This window comes from Galeopterus variegatus, unplaced genomic scaffold, assembly GCF_000696425.1.
Source record: "Galeopterus variegatus unplaced genomic scaffold, G_variegatus-3.0.2 Scaffold1207, whole genome shotgun sequence".
NCBI classification, from domain to species: Eukaryota; Metazoa; Chordata; class Mammalia; order Dermoptera; family Cynocephalidae; genus Galeopterus; species Galeopterus variegatus.
In genome coordinates this window covers 23,955-43,891 of record NW_007727318.1, presented here as the reverse complement: position 1 = coordinate 43,891, position 19,937 = coordinate 23,955, and the positions used below count along the sequence as shown (strand labels likewise).

The following is a 19,937-nucleotide window of genomic DNA, read 5'->3' as shown; positions in this document are numbered from 1 at the left end:
GGGGGGGGGGGGGGGAGGAGGGCTGGGGAAGGGGTGGGGTGGTCACAGCCACAGCGGGGGAGGGTGGGGCTGGGGACTCAAGGATGTGGGCTGGCGCTTCCCGGCACAGTGCACAGCAGGTTGGGGCCCCCCAGCCCCCTCCCAGCAGGCTGGTGTCCCCATGGGCAAGCTCAGACACACTGACCCAGAAGCTGACAAGCAGACAGAAGGACCCTTTCGACTTTGTTCGCAGACCAGGGCTAGGTGGTACCCTTGGGAGGGGGCCAAGAGAATGGCCACAGGGGTGTGGTGGGGAGGAGAGCCAGCTGCTTCTCTCAGATCCTGGAGGCTGCAAAAGAGAGCAGTGGACAGAGTCAGGAGGTCTGGCGGCAGGACGTGCTCAAAGGTCTTCACGGGTGGGTGGAACAGAAGCAACCACTGGAGAGGTTTTTCTCTTCTGCCAAGATCACACCCTCAGGCCCCAAGTGGGAGGTCTGCAGAGCGAGGAAGGCTTTTCAAGCCCTACCCGCAGTAGGGGAGGGAGGGTGGCTTCTGGTAGGCATCTCAAAAAGGGCATCTGGAGCCAGGGTCAACCATACTGTTGGAAAGTGGACTTGGAGATTCCAGAGTCTGAGCCCCTTCCCTCCTTTGTGAGGGTGTTACCCACAATCCTCCCTGCAAGAGAAACAGTGCTCCAAGTTCTTGGAGCAGGGAGAGCCTGACCTGGGAGGGGCCAGGTCCACAGCCACGCATGGATGACAACAGAACCCTGACTGAGCTAGTAGGTGGGACAACAAGGAGAGCAGCTGAGGCCTGGGACCTGTAGAGAGGGAAGGGACAGTGGACAGAGGGATGTTCCACCTGGAGGAGCAACAAAAGGGCCCTTCCCATGCCATTTTGTGGCCTTGGGCAAAGTCTCTTTCCCTCGTCTGGTCTCAGTTTCCTCATCTGTAAAATGAGAGGGTCACGAGATGGCACTAGAACAGTGTGCCCACTAGAGTGGCTGATTAAAAATTCAAATTCCCAGATATCCCTTCAAATATGTGAGTCAGACTCCCCTGGACTAGGGCCTGGGTATTTGGAATGTTACACAGCTCCCCCAGGCCCAGGGTTCGTAAGCCAATGGGTTAGATAATTTTAAGGTTCCTCCCAACCTTAAATTAGACCACAGCTCTAGAAGGCACATTTTCAGAAGTGGCTTGCAGGAGCTGAGACTGAAGGAGGCTTTGGACTTAGGGCAGAATTAGGAATCCTGCCACTTAGCAGCTATGTGACTTCAGGCAAGTTGCACAACTACTCTGAGCCTGTTTCCTCTGTAACATGGGGATAATAACCATGTGTCCCAGGTTGCTATGAGGACTCAGTGGGTCATATATGTGGAGGTGCTTTGTTGATTTCAAATTGTTGCAAGAGGATTATCCCTTTCCACACTCCCCTGTCCCTGATTAGCTTTTCAATCTTCCTGTATGGTGACATCATAGGGCAATATGACAGCCAGTGAGAATCTGCATGTGTCTGTTGGGGGTGGGCCCTGGCGATCCAACATTAGGTTAGGGCCAAACACTAGGCAGTGATCAAGGTTAATCTCTAAGACCCTCATTGTGATTGGGGCCCATTCAGCTCCCCACTCCAAGATCCCAGATCCTGGGGATCAGCCACTGCCCTGTGTCCCCAGGGTCCCTTAGGTGTCAGACAGGACTGGATCTAAATCCCTAATCCCAGCTCTGCCCTGACCAGTTCAAGGAGTCGGTTGGTAAATATTTATGTAGCATCCATAGCCCAGGCCCTGGGGTCAGGAGATACAGCAGTAAACAACACAGACACTATTCCTGCCCCTGAAGAGCTCAAACTCTCAGGGGAGACACACTAAACAGCCAGTCACACAAGTAATTGATTACAGTTATGATAAACACTATGAAGGTGAAATTGATAAGGCTCTGAGAGTACATAGCAAGGGCCAGACGGAGGCCAAAGGTAGGATGGACCATCAGACTCTTTGTGATGAAGTTCCACCTTTCCACATTCTCTCTCCCTCCCTGAGTGTCTTTCTTGGGTCACACTTTTGGGTCTGGAGAAGAATAAGAAAGTCTCATGGGAAAAGTCAAGGTTGATTGCTCTGTGTGCCTCATTCATTCATTTGTTCATTCATTCACATATTTTTTGAAACACTCCTATGGGCCATGTGTTGTTCTGGGTGTTCGGAGCTACAGAGCAGTGAATGGGACAGATAACCTGGCCCTCATGGTGTTTACCACCTTCTTGTGAAAGGTTGCTGTAAAAATGGGGAGGATAATCATATTGATTTCAGGCTTGCAGGGAGCCTTGATGAAATAACCGTATAAAGTACTTGGCCCAGTGTTTGGCAACAAAGTGTCCCCAAAGTATGGGCTTTTATTGTGGACTACCCGGTGTGATTGCTAAACCTCTGACCTTGGCCACTCTTCACTCTTTCTTTGCTGCTCTTATCCCACTAATAATTAAATCATTTATGATTATCTGATCAATGTCTATCTACCCAGTCCTTGTGCAAAGTAGGAGCTCCATAAATAATGAGTGTTTGAATGAATGATGTTACTTCATCTCTGAGCCTGCATTTCTTCATCTGCAAAATGGGGTTATTAATAGCCCCTACCTCACAGGACTGGTATGAAGAATTAAATGAATGGATACCTGGAGAGCTTCCAGCCCAGTGCCTGGCACGCAGTAGGTGCTCACTAAACCTGAGCTGCGATGGTCCTTTCCAGGCGCTGTCCATGCCCCGAAGCCTGGGCTCAGGCTGAAGTTGCTCCACAACACCCTCAGCTGACAGCCAGCGACTGGCAGAGCCCCCAGGCACGGGGGCCCTCTCTCTCCCAGGTCAGCTGGGTGGATATGTGCACTGGAGGGAGCACTGAGGGAGCTGGGGTGGTCCCTGGAGGAGGCCGGGCCAGTGGGCAGGGGTTAAGCTGTGGCCATCAGACCATTTGGGGAATTCAGATCTCCTCTTGCCTGTCTTATTGCCCACAGAGATCTCCAGAGTGACAGCCCAGGCGGCAGAGCCGAGGGTGAGTGGCGGAGTTCTCCTGGAGCCTTGGGGGTGGGGGCAAGAAGGAGGGAGGCCATGCTCTTGATAGGACTTCCTGGCCCTCTCCCTAAGTTTGATCTGCTGATGGGATTCCCTCTCAAAGGCAGGGGTCCCATTCTCCCTGAGCCCATAGCCAGGGTCTAGGAGTGGGTGAGTTGCCGAAAAGTGAAACTGGCCCCATACCTATGAGGGGTTCATTGTGTACATGGTGGTTTGGGAAAGGCTGGGGGTTAGCAAAGAGCTTGGGCTTAGGGAGGAGACTGGAGCTTGATAAGTGGGATGAGACCTTGGGAAGGGTACAGGGGCCATCGAGGATAAGGGAAGCTGATGCGGACTTGGGGGTTCAGTTAGGCACCTCTTGCTTGTCCTGCCCGGCAGGTCCTGGTCCCGGCTTCTTGCACCCTCATGTCAGCCCCGGCCCCGCCCGGCGGCCCGCGGAGGACAAGGTCAGGATGCGTGTGAAGCCCCAGGGCCTGGTGGTGACTTCCAGTGCCGTGTGCAGCTCTCCTGACTATCTCCGGGAGCCCAAGTACTACCCCGGTGGTCCCCCCACCCCCCGGCCCTTGCTTCCCACCCGGCCCCCTGCCAGCCCACCTGACAAGGCCTTCTCCACCCACACCTTCTCTGAGAACCCACGCCCACCCCCACGCCGAGACCCCAGCACCCGGCGCCCACCAGTCCTTGCCAAGGGGGACGACCCACTGCCCCCACGGGCAGCCCGTCCTGTCTCACAGGCCCGCTGCCCCACACCGGCCGGAGACGGCAGCAGCTCCCGACGCCGCTGGGACAACGGGCGGGTGAACCTGCGTCCAGTGGTGCAGCTGATTGACATCATGAAGGACCTGACACGGCTTTCCCAGGACCTGCAGCACAGTGGTGTGCACTTGGACTGTGGTGGGCTCCGGCTTAGCCGCCCACCCGCCCCACCACCTGGCGACCTACAATATAGCTTTTTTTCCTCACCTAGCCTGGCCAACAGCATCCGCAGCCCTGAGGAGCGGGCCACCCCCCATGCCAAGTCGGAGCGGCCCAGCCACCCCCTCTACGAGCCTGAGCCTGAGCCTAGGGACAGTCCCCAGCCTGGCCAAGGCCACAGTCCCGGAGCCACAGCTGCGGCCACTGGTCTGGCCCCAGAACCTGAGCCAGACGGCCCTGATTACTCAGAACTCGCTGACGCTGACATCCTTAGTGAGCTGGCCTCTCTTACTTGCCCTGAGGCCCAGCTGCTAGAGGCCCAGGCCCTTGAGCCACCATCGCCTGAACCAGAGCCTCAGCTCCTGGACCCCCAGCCCCGCTTCCTGGACCCACAGGCACTAGAGCCACTCGGAGAAGCTTTGGAGCTGCCACCCCTGCAACCTCTTGCTGATCCCCTGGGGCTGCCAAGTCTGGCTCTACAGGCCCTGGATACCCTGCCTGACTCCCTGGAGTCACAGCTGCTTGACCCGCAGGCACTTGACCCCCTGCCCAAGCTGCTTGACGTCCCAGGTCGCCGTCTGGAGCCCCAGCAGCCCCTGGGGCATTGCCAATTGGCCGAGCCCTTGCACCTAGACTTGTGCTCACCTCACGGCCCCCCTGGGCCTGAGGGTCTCCCTAAGTACGCCCTGCGGCGCACTGATAGGCCAAAGATCCTGTGTCGCCGGCGGAAAGCTGGGCGGGGGCGCAAGGCAGACGCTGGACCTGAGGGCCGCCTGCTGCCCCTGCCTATGCCCACTGGGCTGGTGGCTGCCTTGGCTGAGCCCCCACCACCACCTCCACCACCTCCTGCCCTGCCAGGCCCAGGTCCAGTCCCTGAGCTCGAGCCGGAATCTTCCCCAGCTCCAGTGATTCCTACCCGCAGAGGCAAGTGCCGGGGCGTGAGGCGCATGGTGGTGAAGATGGCTAAGATCCCTGTATCGCTGGGGCGGCGGAACAAGACCACATACAAAGTGTCATCCTTGAGCAGCAGCCTGAGCGTGGAAGGCAAGGAGCTGGGCCTGCGGGTGTCGGCAGAGCCCACCCCACTGCTGAAGATGAAGAACAATGGGCGGAATGTGGTGGTGGTCTTCCCGCCCGGCGAGATGCCCATTATTCTCAAGCGTAAGCGTGGCCGCCCTCCTAAGAACTTGCTGCTGGGTCCCGGCAAGCCCAAAGAGCCAGCAGTGGTGGCGGCCGAGGCGACCACTGTGGCAGCAGCCACCATGATCATGCCAGAGGTGAAGAAACGACGGCGGCGGAAGCAGAAGCTGGCATCCCCCCAGCCGTCCTATGCAGCAGACGCCAATGACAGCAAGGCCGAATACTCAGACGTCCTCGCCAAGCTGGCCTTTCTGAACCGCCAGAGCCAGTGCGCTGGGCGGTGCTCGCCGCCCCGCTGCTGGACGCCCAGCGAGCCCGAGTCGGTGCACCAGGCCCCGGACACCCAGAGCATCTCCCACTTCCTGCACCGTGTGCAGGGCTTCCGGCGGCGTGGGGGCAAAGCAGGAGGTTTTGGTGGCCGGGGTGGGGGCCATGCAGCCAAGGCAGCCCGATGCTCCTTCAGCGACTTCTTTGAGGGCATTGGCAAGAAAAAGAAGGTTGTGGCAGTGGCAGCTGCTGGGGTTGGGGGTCCTGGCTTCACTGAGTTGGGGCACCCCCGCAAACGGGGCCGGGGGGAGGTGGACGCTGTGACTGGGAAGCCCAAGCGCAAGAGGCGGTCCCGGAAGAATGGGACTCTGTTTCCAGAGCAGGTGCCCAGTGGTCCAGGCTTTGGGGAGGTGGGTGCTGAGTGGGCCGGGGACAAGGGTGGTGGCTGGGCCCCTCACCATGGGCACCCAGGTGGGCAAACTGGCCGAAACTGTGGGTTCCAGGGGACCGAGGCCCGGGCCTTTGCCTCCACTGGGCTGGAGAGCGGAGCTTCGGGCCGTGGCAGCTACTATAGCACGGGCACACCCTCGAGCCAGACCGAGCTCAGCCAGGAGCGCCAAAACCTCTTCACCGGCTATTTTCGCTCGCTGCTCGATTCAGATGACTCCTCTGACCTCTTGGACTTTGCCCTTTCGGCCTCTCGCCCAGAGTCCCGGAAGGCATCGGGCACCTATGCAGGGCCTCCCACCAGTGCCCTGCCTGCCCAGAGGGGCCTGGCCACCTTCCCTAGCCGGGGAGCCAAGTCCAGCCCAGTGGCAGTGGGCAGCAGTGGGGCTGGGGCAGACCCCCCTTTCCAGCCTGTCCTGCCCACTCGCCAGACCTTCCCACCAGGAAGGGCAGCGAGCTATGGGATAACCCCAGCCACTTCAGACTGCCGGGCAGCTGAGACCTTCCCAAAGCTGGCTCCCCCACTTTCAGCCATGGCCCGCTCACCTACCACCCACCCACCCACCAACACCTATCCTCCCCAGTACGGTGGCTATGGGGCTGGACAAAGCGTATTTGCCCCAGCTAAGCCCTTCACTGGCCAGGACTGCGCTAACAGCAAGGACTGCAGCTTCGCCTATGGCAGCGGCAACAGCCTCCCTGCCTCGCCCAGCAGTGCCCACAGCGCCGGCTACGCCCCACCGCCTACTGGGGGCCCCTGCCTGCCACCAAGCAAGGCCTCCTTCTTCAACAGCTCTGAGGGAACCCCCTTCTCTGGTTCAGCCCCCACGCCCCTGCGCTGTGACAGCCGGGCCAGCACCGTCTCACCTGGGGGCTACATGGTGTCCAAGGGCACCACAGCCTCTGCCACCTCTGCAGCCTCTGCCGCCTCCTCTTCCTCCTCCTCCTTCCAGCCCTCGCCTGAGAACTGTCGGCAGTTTGCGGGGGCTTCTCAGTGGCCTTTCCGGCAGGGTTATGGAGGCCTGGACTGGGCCTCAGAGGCCTTTAGTCAGCTCTACAATCCCAGTTTCGACTGCCATGTCAGCGAACCCAATGTAATCCTGGACATCTCCAACTACACGCCACAGAAGGTGAAGCAGCAGACGGCCGTGTCCGAGACCTTCTCCGAGTCGTCCTCTGACAGCACCCAGTTCAATCAGCCGGTTGGTGGTGGCGGTTTTCGGCGTGCCAACAGTGAGGCCTCGAGCAGCGAGGGCCAGTCGAGCCTGTCCAGCCTGGAGAAACTGATGATGGACTGGAACGAGGCATCATCCGCCCCTGGCTACAACTGGAACCAGAGTGTCCTCTTCCAGAGCAGCTCTAAGCCGGGCCGTGGACGGCGGAAGAAGGTGGACCTGTTCGAGACCTCACATCTGGGCTTCCCGACATCTGCCTCGGCTGCTGCCTCAGGCTACCCATCCAAACGGAGCACTGGGCCCCGGCAGCCACGGGGTGGACGGGGTGGGGGGGCCTGCTCAGCCAAGAAGGAGAGGGGTGGTGCAGCAGCCAAAGCCAAGTTCATCCCCAAGCCACAGCCGGTCAACCCGCTGTTCCAGGATAGCCCAGATCTTGGCCTGGACTACTATAGCGGGGACAGCAGCATGTCACCACTGCCCTCACAGTCGAGGGCCTTCAGCGTGGGAGAGCGAGACCCCTGTGATTTCATGGGACCCTACTCCATGAACCCATCCACGCCTTCTGATGGCACCTTTGGCCAAGGCTTCCACTGCGACTCGCCCAGCTTGGGTGCTCCTGAACTTGACAGCAAGCATTTCCCACCCCTGGCCCACCCACCCACGGTGTTTGATGCTGGCCTGCAGAAGGCATACTCACCCACCTGCTCGCCTACACTGGGCTTCAAGGAGGAACTGCGGCCACCACCCACAAAGCTGGCTGCCTGTGAGCCCCTCAAGCATGGGCTCCAGGGGGCCAGTCTGGGCCATGCAGCTGCAGCCCAGGCCCACCTGAGCTGCCGGGACCTGTCACTAGGCCAGCCCCACTACGACTCCCCCAGCTGCAAGGGCACAGCATATTGGTACCCGCCAGGCTCAGCTGCCCGCAGCCCACCCTATGAAGGCAAGGTGGGTACAGGGCTGTTGGCTGACTTCCTGGGCAGGACGGAGGCTGCGTGCCTCAGTGCCCCACACCTGGCTAGCCCACCGGCCACTCCCAAGGCCGACAAGGAGCCACTGGAGATGGCCCGGCCGCCTGGCCCACCCCGTGGCCCTGCTGCAGCCGCTGCTGGCTACGGCTGCCCACTCCTTAGTGACTTAACCCTGTCCCCCGTGCCGAGGGACTCGCTGCTGCCCCTGCAGGACACTGCCTACAGGTATCCAGGCTTTATGCCACAGGCGCATCCTGGCCTGGGTGGGGGCCCTAAGAGCGGCTTCCTGGGGCCCATGGCGGAGCCTCACCCTGAGGACACATTCACCGTCACCTCCCTGTAGTGCCAACTGAAGTGCCGACTGGACCGCGAGGTTTTGTTCCTGGGTGAGTCTGGGTATGTGGGGGCAGTGGGCAGAGGACTTGGGGGTGGGGAGAATGAGGACATTAGAGTTTGGGCAAGACGAAGAGGTATAAAGATGAGTAGGAGGCTTATGCAGGATTTAAGGACAAGTTTGGGTACCTGACATTAGGGAGTAGGGATTCAGGATTTGATTTTGCCAACAGTCTTGGGAGGAGATGGGGTGCTGGGGTGGGGAACCTAGCAGGAGGCTTGGACATTCAGGGGGTCCTGTTAATTGAAATGGCCAGCAGACCAGAGACTGGTAGGGCCACCTAGTTTGGTTCATCAAGCGTTTATTTCCCTCATTCATGCTAGGTCTTGGGCAGTGAGTAAGGAAATACTCACCACTTGGCCTCTTGCAAGGGAGAGCGTTTGCATCGCCCTCTGTGAGACAATGAAGGGAGAAGCAGGATGGACAGTCACCCACCCAGGGCCTATCCAGAGTGCCAGACCTGCGGGGCACCCTTGTTTCCCTAGGAGCTTCATTTATTCCAATACGTAGCATGTCAAGAGCCACACAGAGAGTGTCGCCAGTATGTCTTAGTCACATGCTCTGCAAGGGCTTTACAGAATGGCCCAAAGTATCCTCTCTCCCCCCCCCTCCCAGTGGTACCCTTAAAAGCTATTTTCAACATCTTTGGCCTGAGGTAGGCTCGGTGTGGTCAGAGGCATGTAGGGTAGGGATCCAGAAACGGAGAAGGGGCGTTGGGATCCCACTGTCCCTGGGAACCTGCAGCCAGTGGGTCCATCCTCAGGCAGGATGTTTTGACCCTAGAAAAGTCACTTTCCTGAAGCCAAATGCTTTTCCAAGAGTTCAGTTATATATTGTTACCTAACAATATTTAGATATTGTTTTTATAAGGCACTGTGACCTCATTAGTTGGAGTCAATTTTAGTAATCTCAAGATGTGGTGTTTTTAAAAAGGAAAATAAGTGCCGGCCCATGGCTCACTCAGGAGAGTGTGGTGCTGATAACACCAAAGCCACAGGTTCGCATCCCATATAGGGATGTCCGGTTTGCTCACATGGAGAGCGTGGTGCTGACAACACCAAGTCAAGGGTTAAGATCCCCTTACCGGTCATCTTTAAAAAAAAAAAAAACATTTTTGTCACCCCAAAAAGATCTCTCATGACCAGAGTCACCTGCAGCCCTATGCAACCACTAGTCTTGTTTCCGCAGACTCATTTTTTCTGGACATTTTACATAAGTGGAATCAAAAACTATTTATGTTGAAGGCCGGCTCATAGCTCACTTGGGAGAGTGTGGTGCTGGAAAATAAAGGACAGAAAATACCCCCAAAATGGTAAAAGGAAATAGGGTTGAAGGAACCATTTCCTTGAAGAATAACCTGCTCAGAAATACATTCACAACTGGTCCCACTTTTGGACAACGGACTTGTCACAAAATTGGCCCAGATGTGGTAGTTGGCAATGGGGTGGGCTGAGGGCACGTCTGAGTCCCTCACCCTTCACATCTACTACCACTGAAGCTTACTGGGAGTTCCTCTTCCTGGAGAAGGAGTAGCAGGGATCCTGGAAATCCCCATCCCTGCTCTGGGGAGGCCATTCAAGGCCAGGGTGGCACAGGGTCCTGAAGTCATCTCAGTGAAAATGCATTACCCCCTCTCTGCCATACCCTAGCTCCCCTGGTGCCTGAAAGTGACAAAGGGCAGCACATGGAGTTAGGAGGCCTGGGGAGGATCATTTCCTGATTGGCCACCAACTTGCTGCATGCCCTTGACCAACCTTTTGCCCGTCTCTGGGCCTCTGTTTCCCCATCTGTTCAAGAAAATTAATGTTGATAATCTTTTAGGCTCTTGCAACTCTGTATGGCATAGACAATGGACCAAACTTTTTTTTTTGGCAGCATATTTTCCTTCCTAATGAAGCCAGGCCAAGATTAAAATGGCCTTCCGTTCCCCATGCATCTTATTGCAAGCAGCAGAGCCGCAGCTCTGAAGCAAGCCAGGGAGAAGCTGCTTAGGGTTTAAAATGTCAAACTCTTGATCCTTCTCGCTGGAGGGGAGATGTCTCATGGATAATCCAGAAATGTGAAATAATCCAAAAACCATTCCTCCCAGCTCTGGGTGGGAAAAATGAAGGGATGTGTGTGGCTGGGTGTTTGGGCAGGTCACAGCTCAGTGAAATACATAATGGAACCACCCAGTGAGGCCTGAATGGAGGAGGAACTGGGATGCCATCCAGCGCCACATTCTGGCCCCGCTCCCCACTCAGGGCTGGGAGTTAACAGCACTGTCCTCGAACTGATGCATTCGGTTATTCCAGAGACATCTGTCCAGCACCCACTATGTGCCAGACATTAGGAGCACTACTGTGAACATCACAAATGAGCTACTTGTCCTTAGGGTGCTTCCAGGTTAGAGGGAAAGACAGTAAACAGAATGACACAAAGCATTTGATAAGTCATGGAAAGAGAAAAAAAATCTAGAGCACCTAGAACAGGCTGACCAGACCTTGAAGCTGATGCTTCAAGGATGAGGGTCTCAACAGCTAGACAGGGAGCAGGAAGAGCATTCTGGGCAGAGGGAACAGCAGTGTGTAAAGCCTTGAAGCAGGAAGGGGCTCAGCTTTGAGGAACTGATGGGAAGGCAGTTAAACTAAGTGAGGGGGCAAGGTGGGCTAGATCACGTGGGCATTGGAAGGAGTTTGAACTTTATTCCAAGACAAAGGGGAACCACTGAAGAGTTCTCAGCTGGAATGCCATGGGTCACAGTGGAGCAGAGCAAGTGTTGAAGTAGAGAGACTAGCTGCAGCAGTCCAGACAAGCAGTGGTGGTGGCTTGGACCATGGTGGTGATAGGGCTGTCTCCCTTTTTTATCCAAGATGGTGCACAAGCTTCCTCATCAAAATCATTGTGCGAGTGAAGATGAGTTGGGGATATAGGGAAGGAGAATGGCAAGGAAGAAGAGTTAGTAGAGAGAGTTGCATTTTCAACAGAGGGCTTAAGCAGAGAGGACGGTGACATGCTCATTCACCAACAGGCAGTGAGCAGTTTTGACACCAGCCACTGGAGAAGCAATAATTCAGCTCAGGCACACACATTGAGCCCCTCTGTGCCCAGGCACTGGGGAGACAAAGCAGATGTGGCCCCTGTCCTCAAGCTCAGCATCCATTCCAGGAAACTAAAACAAGTAAACAAAGAACCTGAAATCACCTGGCAGAAAGTGGCAGGTACCCAGAAGCAAAGAGAAACAAAGATTGTGCACCAGGCAGCTGAGTGTTGTGGTCAGAAGTCACCCTCTGCCCCCTTGATTAGAAAAGGAGCACAACTTGTGCCAGGCCCTTTGTATAACGCTGCCTCATGGACCCTTCACAGCCTCCCCCAATCAGAGTTGAGGAGACAGCCATGAGCCAGGGGATCCATAGTTAGTATATGGTGGAGGCTGGATTGGAACCCAGTATTGCCCCTCCAGAGCCTGGATTCTCTGCTTCTTTCCACCCCACACCCCTACCTCCCCATCTGCAAAGTGATGGTTTGGATTGGACAATCCTTACAACTCTTTCTGGGTGTGACATTTTTTTTTTTTTTGTCTTTTTCCGTGTCCGGCAATGGATCGCAACCCTCAGTGTCGCCCCCGTACCGGACCGGGACCGGCAACGGGATTGCAACCCTCGGTGTTGCTCCCGCGCCTCGCTCAGCCAGTGAGCGGGAACTGGTCTGCATGTGGGATCCGAACCCTCGGGCGGGAGCACCGCCGCGCTTCCCAAGCGGCGCACTATCCAGTGTGCCACCGGGCCGGCCCTGGGTGTGACATTTTAAATGGGTTTTTTAGGTTCTGTGGAAGAAGCTGCATTTGAGCTCGACCTTGAAGAGTAGACAAGATTTGGAGACTGGGGGCAGGGCATTCCAGGCAGAGGGAACTGTGAGCAAAGGCAGGTCACATCTCAATGTGAATTAGAAGAGAGCTTGGAGAAGACAGAGTGGGGGATGTGGGACCGACTGGCCTGAGAGCTGTGGCTGATGGGACAGAGACGGGAATGGGTTAAGGGAGGGGGCCTTGGGCCCATGCAGACATCTTCTCCAGTCCCCTAGATGAGAAGCAGAGCCAGACAGACTGGCTCCACATCAGGCCCCTGTGGGCTGAAGATCAGTCCTGCCAGACCTTGGGGATGGGTGGGAGTGTAGGACGGGCCCTCCGAGGTGTTCAGGAATCTCGAGTCCCTCTCCCCCCCCAATCTCTCTCAGGCCTGGACCTGAGGCCAAGAGAAATGTCACAGGTCCTCCAAGGTTACTCCAGCTGGGGCCTGACCAGAGCAGGAAGCAGTTTCCAAGGCCACTATCCAGCCAGGGTCAGCAGGCAAGCCTAGGCCTGGGCCACGCCCAAGCTGCTCTGGGCTTTGTCTCTTCGTGTCTTGAAACCTCGAGAGGTCACTTGATCTTGCCCCTGGCTCTGAGCAAAAGGCTTCATCTCAGGGCTCAGCCAGTCCTGCCCTGCCTCTTCTGGGCTCCAGCTCTTCTCCAGTCTCTGAGGCCATCCTCCCTCTGATCCTGTTGTCTCTCTTGCAGCCATGTTTAGGCCAGGCCTTCTTGTCTGTGCCTTCATTTCCTGGAAACACATCTCTCTGTGAACATGCCCTCTGACACTCCTCCTCTCCCATCTACCCACACATCCTGGAGCAGGGGCCCCGAAACTGGAGAGTGGTAGCTAGGAGCCTACCTGTGGACTCAGGTGCACAGGCCTCTATGCACAACCCAATTCCATCCCTTACTAGCTAGATGACTTGGTGAGTCATGTCACCTGATGAGTCATGTCACCTCCCTGCATCTCTTGTGAGAATTGAGTGCACTTAGCCTGGTCCCTGGCATGCAGTAAGCACGAAATCAGTGGTTGGTGATGGGTGGATTAATACCTCCCACTGACTGCATTCTGGGGCTTTGACCCAGTCTACATGAGTCACACCCCTCCTACCCTTTCTTGGCATCGTTCAGGACCCTCCACCTGCTTCCCTGCATCCCTCATAGGAAGGGTCTTGTATTCTAGTGTGGGTTTGGGGCCTTTGGAGAGAGGCTTTGAAATGCCACCTAGTGACTGAGCCAAGTCACTCCCAAGGACAAGGTAAGTCAGAGACCCCACCCCCGGGGACCCAAAGGCTGACAGGCAAAAAGACCTGGACTGAAAAATGACCAGGGTCGCCTAGGAACCCTGTCCACACAGTTATCCTCACCAGTCCTTTCTCCCAGTGCAAATAATCTGAAAAATACTTCCTTGTGACTTTGTGGTATGTCATGATTTTTCCCCTGGCAGGTTTGCCATCTTTGTCAGCTTAACCTTTGCTGCCATAGTACCCTGTGTTGTGCTTGAGGGCAGGAGGAAGTTGGTTAATTGTGTTCAACACACATGAAGTAGTGACCTGCTCTGGGCCAGGCATTGCATCCAGTGAACAAGATGGGGGCTTGTAGCCTGTAAACAGGGGTTCATTAAAAACCTCCACATGGGAATCACTTTCCTGGGGAGGGACTAGAACACTCCCATGAGAATTATCAGGGACCAGCCTCTTGCACCATGTGAGCAGGGCAGGAAGTAATTTGAGACTTCAGTGGCTGTAGCCCTAGCTCACCTCCTGGGTCTCTGTGCCATCTTTACCTGAGTCCATTCTCCCCCTCATGGCCACCAAAGTGCTTGTTCTTCAGCATTTTTAAATGCGTGGTGTCTGGATCTCCTGAAATATTTGTTGGATGAATTGATCAAAACACATCTGCTCCTGTGACTCTATTGCTTAACACCTTTTGATTGTATCCTTCCCTCTCCAGCCTTTTTACCTGAAAAATAAAGGCGCAACTTCCTAGCATGGCATTCCAGGTATTCGATTTCAGCCCCAACCTCTCTCACACACACACCCTCTTACCAGCCTGGAGAATGTGTCAACAGGAGGGGCTCTTTCCCAAGTGTGCCTTATGCTTTCGTTCCCTGGCCTGGGTTGCCCTTTCCTACCCACCATGGTCTCCCACCTGTCAGTTCCTATCTTTCACTCAGATATCACTTCCTCCGAGAAGGGCTGCAGGATCCTTCCCAGGCCCAATTAATCTCTAGCCCTTTATGCATCCATGACAGCCCTTCCTGGGAATGTCCTCTTCACCACGCCATCAACTCCTTTAGGCCGTTTACTCATCACCGCGCACTGTCCCCTCCCCCACCCCAGTGTCTCATCAGTCCTGGGACATTTCAGATCCTTCTTTTTTTTTTTTTTTTTTTTTTTTCAAAGAAAGCATATAGAATAGGGAGAGTTGTAAGAGGAAAGTTTAAGCACTGGGGAATGGGTATGAGACAGTTTTACTCCCACTGTCATCAGGAATTTCTCCTAAAAAATGGGGCAGGGAAATAAATGTATAAATAAACCAATTCAAACTCTCAGGGCTAACTGGGCTTTTGGAGTTCTCCAGGTACAATCCCTCCCAGTTTACCAAAGAAAGCATATAGAATAGGGAGAGTTGTAAGAGGAAAGTTTAAGCACTGGGGAATGGGTATGAGACAGTTTTACTCCCACTGTCATCAGGAATTTCTCCTAAAAAATGGGGCAGGGAAATAAATGTATAAATAAACCAATTCAAACTCTCAGGGCTAACTGGGCTTTTGGAGTTCTCCAGGTACAATCCCTCCCAGTTTACAGAGAGGGAAAGGGATTCTCCTGAAGACTCAGAGCCACCAGTCATTGCAGCACAGAATGGTAGAGCCAGGAAGGGCCCCTGGGGATTGCCCAGTCCCTCGGTTCTTGCTCTTCCCCAGCCTCCACTTGAGTTGCATGTCCAACATATCCCCATCAGTAACACCTGTCTACAGGTGGTATCTCCAGCCGGGAGGGCAAAGAGTATGTGTGTGAGAGTGCACGTGATGGAGGGGATGGGTATAGCCTCCTCCCAGGACAGGTAAGGGATCAGACTCTGAAAGGTAGGACACATACAAGGTCACACAGGGTGGGTGGGTGACCATGAATTTGCACCCCATGTAGTCCCATAGCAAGCACGTTAGGTTTCTGTGCTCTGCAGTGGGAGAGATACAGGAAAATCCCTAAGGAGGAAATGACTGTCAGAGCTAGAGTTTAAGGAACACCTCTGGTCAATCGTGAACACAGATTTTGAAAAACTTCTCTGGAGTTGGGGGTGAGCCACACAAACCCACACCTCACAGCCTCCCCTTCTCCAATCAGGAACCTCATCAGTGCTTCAGTGAACTCCAGGCCCACCCAACCTTGGTATTTCTGCTTATCTGGTGTGGTCTGAGTCCCCAGGAAGCAGTATCCTCCCCACATTTGGGTGACTCACAAGGTTGGTTGGCTGCCTGAAAATGTTGGAGGGGTGGATCAGCCTTTGGGCAGCTGTGGTTAGCCTCTGATGCCTTGTCTTTGGGGTACCATCTCAGTGCTTGAAGATCTCTCCCATCACCTGTTCCACCCATTTAAATAAAATGACAGAATAGAAACTGAACCCCAGGGAGGAAAGAGACTTGCTTTAGGTCACACAGCAAATGAATCTCAAATTCTCATGTACTCTCTTTGCCTTCCACTCTACTGCCTTGTTTGACAAAGAGACCCCCTCCCAGAGGGCAATGACTAGAGAGTGGAGGTTAGACCTTATCTGGTGCCCTGGCAGTTAGTGGGTGTGAACACACGTTTGCTGGTTGCATGAATGAGTGCACAAATGTGTGCTTTTTGGCAGAGAGGAGCTCTCTGGACAACTTGATTTATATATGATCGTAGCACTTTGAATCTCTGCTCAGCTATCCCTCGATGCCACCATTGCCAGCACCACTGGCAGAGACCACTTAATGCCCTGGCACCCCAGATCATAAAACTGCTGTAGCATGAGGACTCAGCGAAATGTGGCTCTGCAATTGTTCGTTATGGAGACACTAAAAGGTGAAATCTTATAAACGGTGGTTGGTGTCCTGGGAGCCAGGTGCATGCTGGTGTTGGGGGTACAGAGGTACCATACACAGGTGTCTGCCCTGGAGGAGCAGGGTAGGAAATGAGGAGTGCATCGGTAGCTATGGTAACAGGGTGGTCTAAGGAAGCATCTTGGAGGTGTGCCAGACCCAAGTTGGATCTTGACATGCTGACCAGACTTAGATCAGTCATCGCTGTGTGATTCAGTCAGCACACGTCCTTGACCCCAGCCTGTGCTGGGTAACTGCTCTGCAGTGAGTTGAAGAGCCACAGCCCCTCTGGCTGAGACTGGGTTGCCCCCCCTGTCCTTTCTGAGCCCCTCAGGACTTCCTTTAGCACAGCACCCATTCTTCCTGCATTGTAATCGCCTGGTTTGGGGTCTGCTTTGCTTCCCCCTCTGCTCTGTGAGCCTCTAAAGGACAGACCCTATCCCTCTTGTTCTCTGCTTTGTCCCCAGTGCCCAGCACTGGGCTGCCTGGCACTTTAGGGTTTAATTCTGTTTTGTAGAGAGTTGAGCTTAGTGAGATCAGGGTTGTACACAACCCCAGCATTCTCCTTTCTCCCCTTCCTCAAGAACCCTTGAGCTTTGATTCCCTCCCCATCCCCCACACCCCACCATCCCCTAGATTCTGCCAGAGTCTAGCTGGCCAAGTCCTGAAAGCTGGGGAGGGCGGTGGGAGGAGGAAGGTGAGCCACGATGGGCGGCTTAGCAGAGGGTGAGAAAGCCTCCTGCTGCCTGGCCCGCAGGCACCGCGGGAATGGTTCTGGCAGGAGCCGCCTGCTGGGCTGAGATCACCATGGAGACCTGGCTTGGAGAGGGTCACTGGCAGTGGCTAAGGGCTGGAGGGGGCGGAGGCGGCAGGGATTTATGCAGAGGCTCCCAGCCTGCCCCAGCACCCTTGCGGGGAGCTGGGGAGGCTGGGGATCAGTTGGCTTGCCAAGTGGTTTGGAGCAGCCCGTCCTAAATCTCCCCCTCGTCACCCCAACACAGTATACCTGCCACCTCAACAGAGGTTCTTTAGCTTGACAGCTGTTCTTCAACCGCAATAAAGCTGCCCTCTGGTAGATGCCCCCAGCCCTCAGCTGAACCTGTCTCCCACATGCAATAGTCCTGCCCCCTAATGGATACACCTCTTATCTCTGCAGCTGTTCCTGCTTGTCACCCTAACTAGAAAGCAGACATCCATCCCAACAGCACCCCCTGCCCCAAGAGCTGCTTTTCTACCTCTCACCCCAGTTGTAATACAGCTGTCACCCTAATAGCATACCACTTACCCCTACGGCTAATGTTCCATCCTCCCCTCAACTGCAGGAGACCTGACAGCTTAACAAAGATGTAGCCCCTCCCCTCCCACTCCTGCCTCTGCTTGCCACCTGGTCTATACACCAGGGTGGGGTGCTGCCCCTGCCTCTGCAGGAGCCCACCTGGTTACCCTGGCCTTGGGGGAGTCCTGGCAAGTCTAGCCTCAGGACAAAAGTCGTCCCCAGGGCTGACTGCCCAGCAGACAGCAGCCGAGGCTGAGCAGAATTTAAATGTGGCCCAGTTGGAAAGGGAAGCCAAGAAAGTACAAGGGAGGAGAGGCTTTCTGCTGCCGCCTGGTTTGTGTGGGTGTGGGGGAGGATGGATGGGCTCCCCGAGGAGTCTTAGAAGGCGGTTTTTGCACCCCAACCCCAGCCCCTTAAATTCTGGTGAAAATGGTCACACACTGACGGTGGGAAATGTGAATCGCAGGGCTCTGAGAGGAGGTCAGAACTCCAAAAGGGTCAGGCTAATGGCTGGAGGTCTTGGGAATGACGAAGCCCAGCCCTGTCCTGGGCACCTTATCATTCACCCAACAGAGCTATGAACGCAGCGGAGCTAGCCAAGCTGGGGGTCTGGAGAGGGAAGTCATGTCCTCAGGGTGCCACAACACAATTGGGACTGTCTAGGGAAAGGAGAGGTGGTACTTCCTACCTCGAGTGTCTGGTGATTGTAGGGACTGGGAACTTGGGAGTTTCTGAGCTTCAGGAAGGCAGAGTTCAGTCAAACACAGATGGCATTGTGTTGGGCAATTTCTTTATTCTTTCATTCCAACAGACTTCCTCATCACCTCACCTCTCTCAGGAACAGAGTGGCATTGGTGGGGGCTGGGAAAAGGGTTGGATCTAGAAGAAATTAAAGCAGTGGTTCACACCTGCGCTGTGCTGAGGCACTGTCTTCCCCATTATGTCATTCCTCAGAACAGTCTAGGTTGGAGGAATTACTGAACTTATTGTGACACGAGGAAACTGAGGTTTGGAGAGCCCAGCTGGCCCCAGGAAAATTATGAACCAGGCTTCATCTGCCTTCAACCACTGAGTCCTCCCAACAAACCTATGAGGTAGTTCTGTTATCCCCTTTCTACGGATGAGTGAACAGGCTCGCAGAGGTTTAGCCCAAGGTCATAGAGCTATTAAATGGTGGTGCTGGCATTTGAACTCAGCTGTGTCTGAATCCAGAGCCCAAGCTCTTTACCAATCCCACTCCCTGGAACCCCAACTCCTCACCCAGTGCATTCTTCACCTCTTGGTGTGGGGCTTGGACATGTCTATTTTACAGATGGGGAAACTGAGCTCAGAGAAGGCCAGAAGCAGTTTCATGGGAGCCGATTTGGAGTTTTCTAGGTGAAAACAATGTGGTTAGCTTCTCCCAGAACCCTGGTAGGAACTGGGTGGGGGTCCCTCTCTTAGCCTCCCTGATCTCAGAGCTCAGTGTCTATGCCTGCCGCTGACTTCTGCCTCCTCTCTTGTGTTTCTTTGCAGCTTTCAGAAAACCAATGCCAAGACCCCTCCCAGCGTCCACATCGTCCTCTGGCAGGAGCACCTGCCCCTCTGCCTCCCACCCTGCCCCACCTGCACCCCCTGCAGTCCCATCTCCCCCTACCACTCCCCTGCCCATCTCCTCCATGCAGAAGCCGAAGGTGAGCCCTTTCTGCACAAAACCAGCAATTGTAAATACTTTTTAAAAATGTACAAAACTTAAAAACAAAACACAGTTTTAGAAAAAGACAAAAAAAAAAAGAGCGAGAGAGCGAGCGTGTGCAAGAGGTTGCGAGCAGGGGCCCAAGGTGTCCAGAGCCCCTGCAAGTATGCACTGAGAAATTTATCTACAGGTCGTTTGACAAAAATGAACAATATCCTATTTATTGTATATACTGTTTTATTATAAATCGTGGATTGTATATTGCATTCTGTAAACCTGCTGTGGTCCCGTGGTGTGCAAATTCGCATGGTGGGGGGGAGGGAGAAGAACCTCTTGCGGGAGCTTTTTTTTTTCTTTCTTATTTTTCACTCTTTTGGTTTTTCTCTTCTGTTGTTGTTGTTGTTTTCTGTTGGCAGGACACACCCAAAGATCCAAGTTTGTATTAAAAAGAAATGAAAAAAAGCAAAAAAAAAAAAAAAAAAAAAAAAAAACCCACCAACCTCGTGTCTTGTGAAAGGGGGTGAGTGAGGGTGGATGGAATGGAAGGGACACAGCTGGGTTTTGTCACCAGCCACTGTTTCCCCCAGAGGAGTTGAAATACCTATATGTGTTCCCTACCTCTGAGTTCTCCCTTTTGTCTGAGATATGAGTCACCTTCTGGGTCATTCTCCTGCCCCATTCCACCTCGGGCCCTGGGTCTCCCCTGCCTGTGGAACTGCCTCCCATTCCACTCCAGA

General features: G+C 54.7%; 1 protein-coding gene across 4 annotated transcripts in view; it reads left to right on the top strand.

The window, feature by feature from the left end:
• The window catches only part of AHDC1 (AT hook, DNA binding motif, containing 1), a 66,828-nt gene extending 47,137 nt beyond the window's left edge, over nt 1-19,691 (top strand). For 2 of the 4 annotated variants that reach the window (XM_008575557.1, XM_008575558.1), the window contains 4 exons: nt 2,724-2,835; nt 2,986-3,023; nt 3,422-8,341; nt 19,041-19,691. In XM_008575557.1, coding sequence (XP_008573779.1) covers nt 3,496-8,298 — 4,803 coding nt within the window. In that variant the 5' untranslated portion in view covers nt 2,724-2,835; nt 2,986-3,023; nt 3,422-3,495 and the 3' untranslated portion in view covers nt 8,299-8,341; nt 19,041-19,691. The other 2 variants (XR_550680.1, XM_008575559.1) reach the window with 2 other exon arrangements.
• The last annotated feature ends 246 nt before the right edge of the window (nt 19,692-19,937 follow it).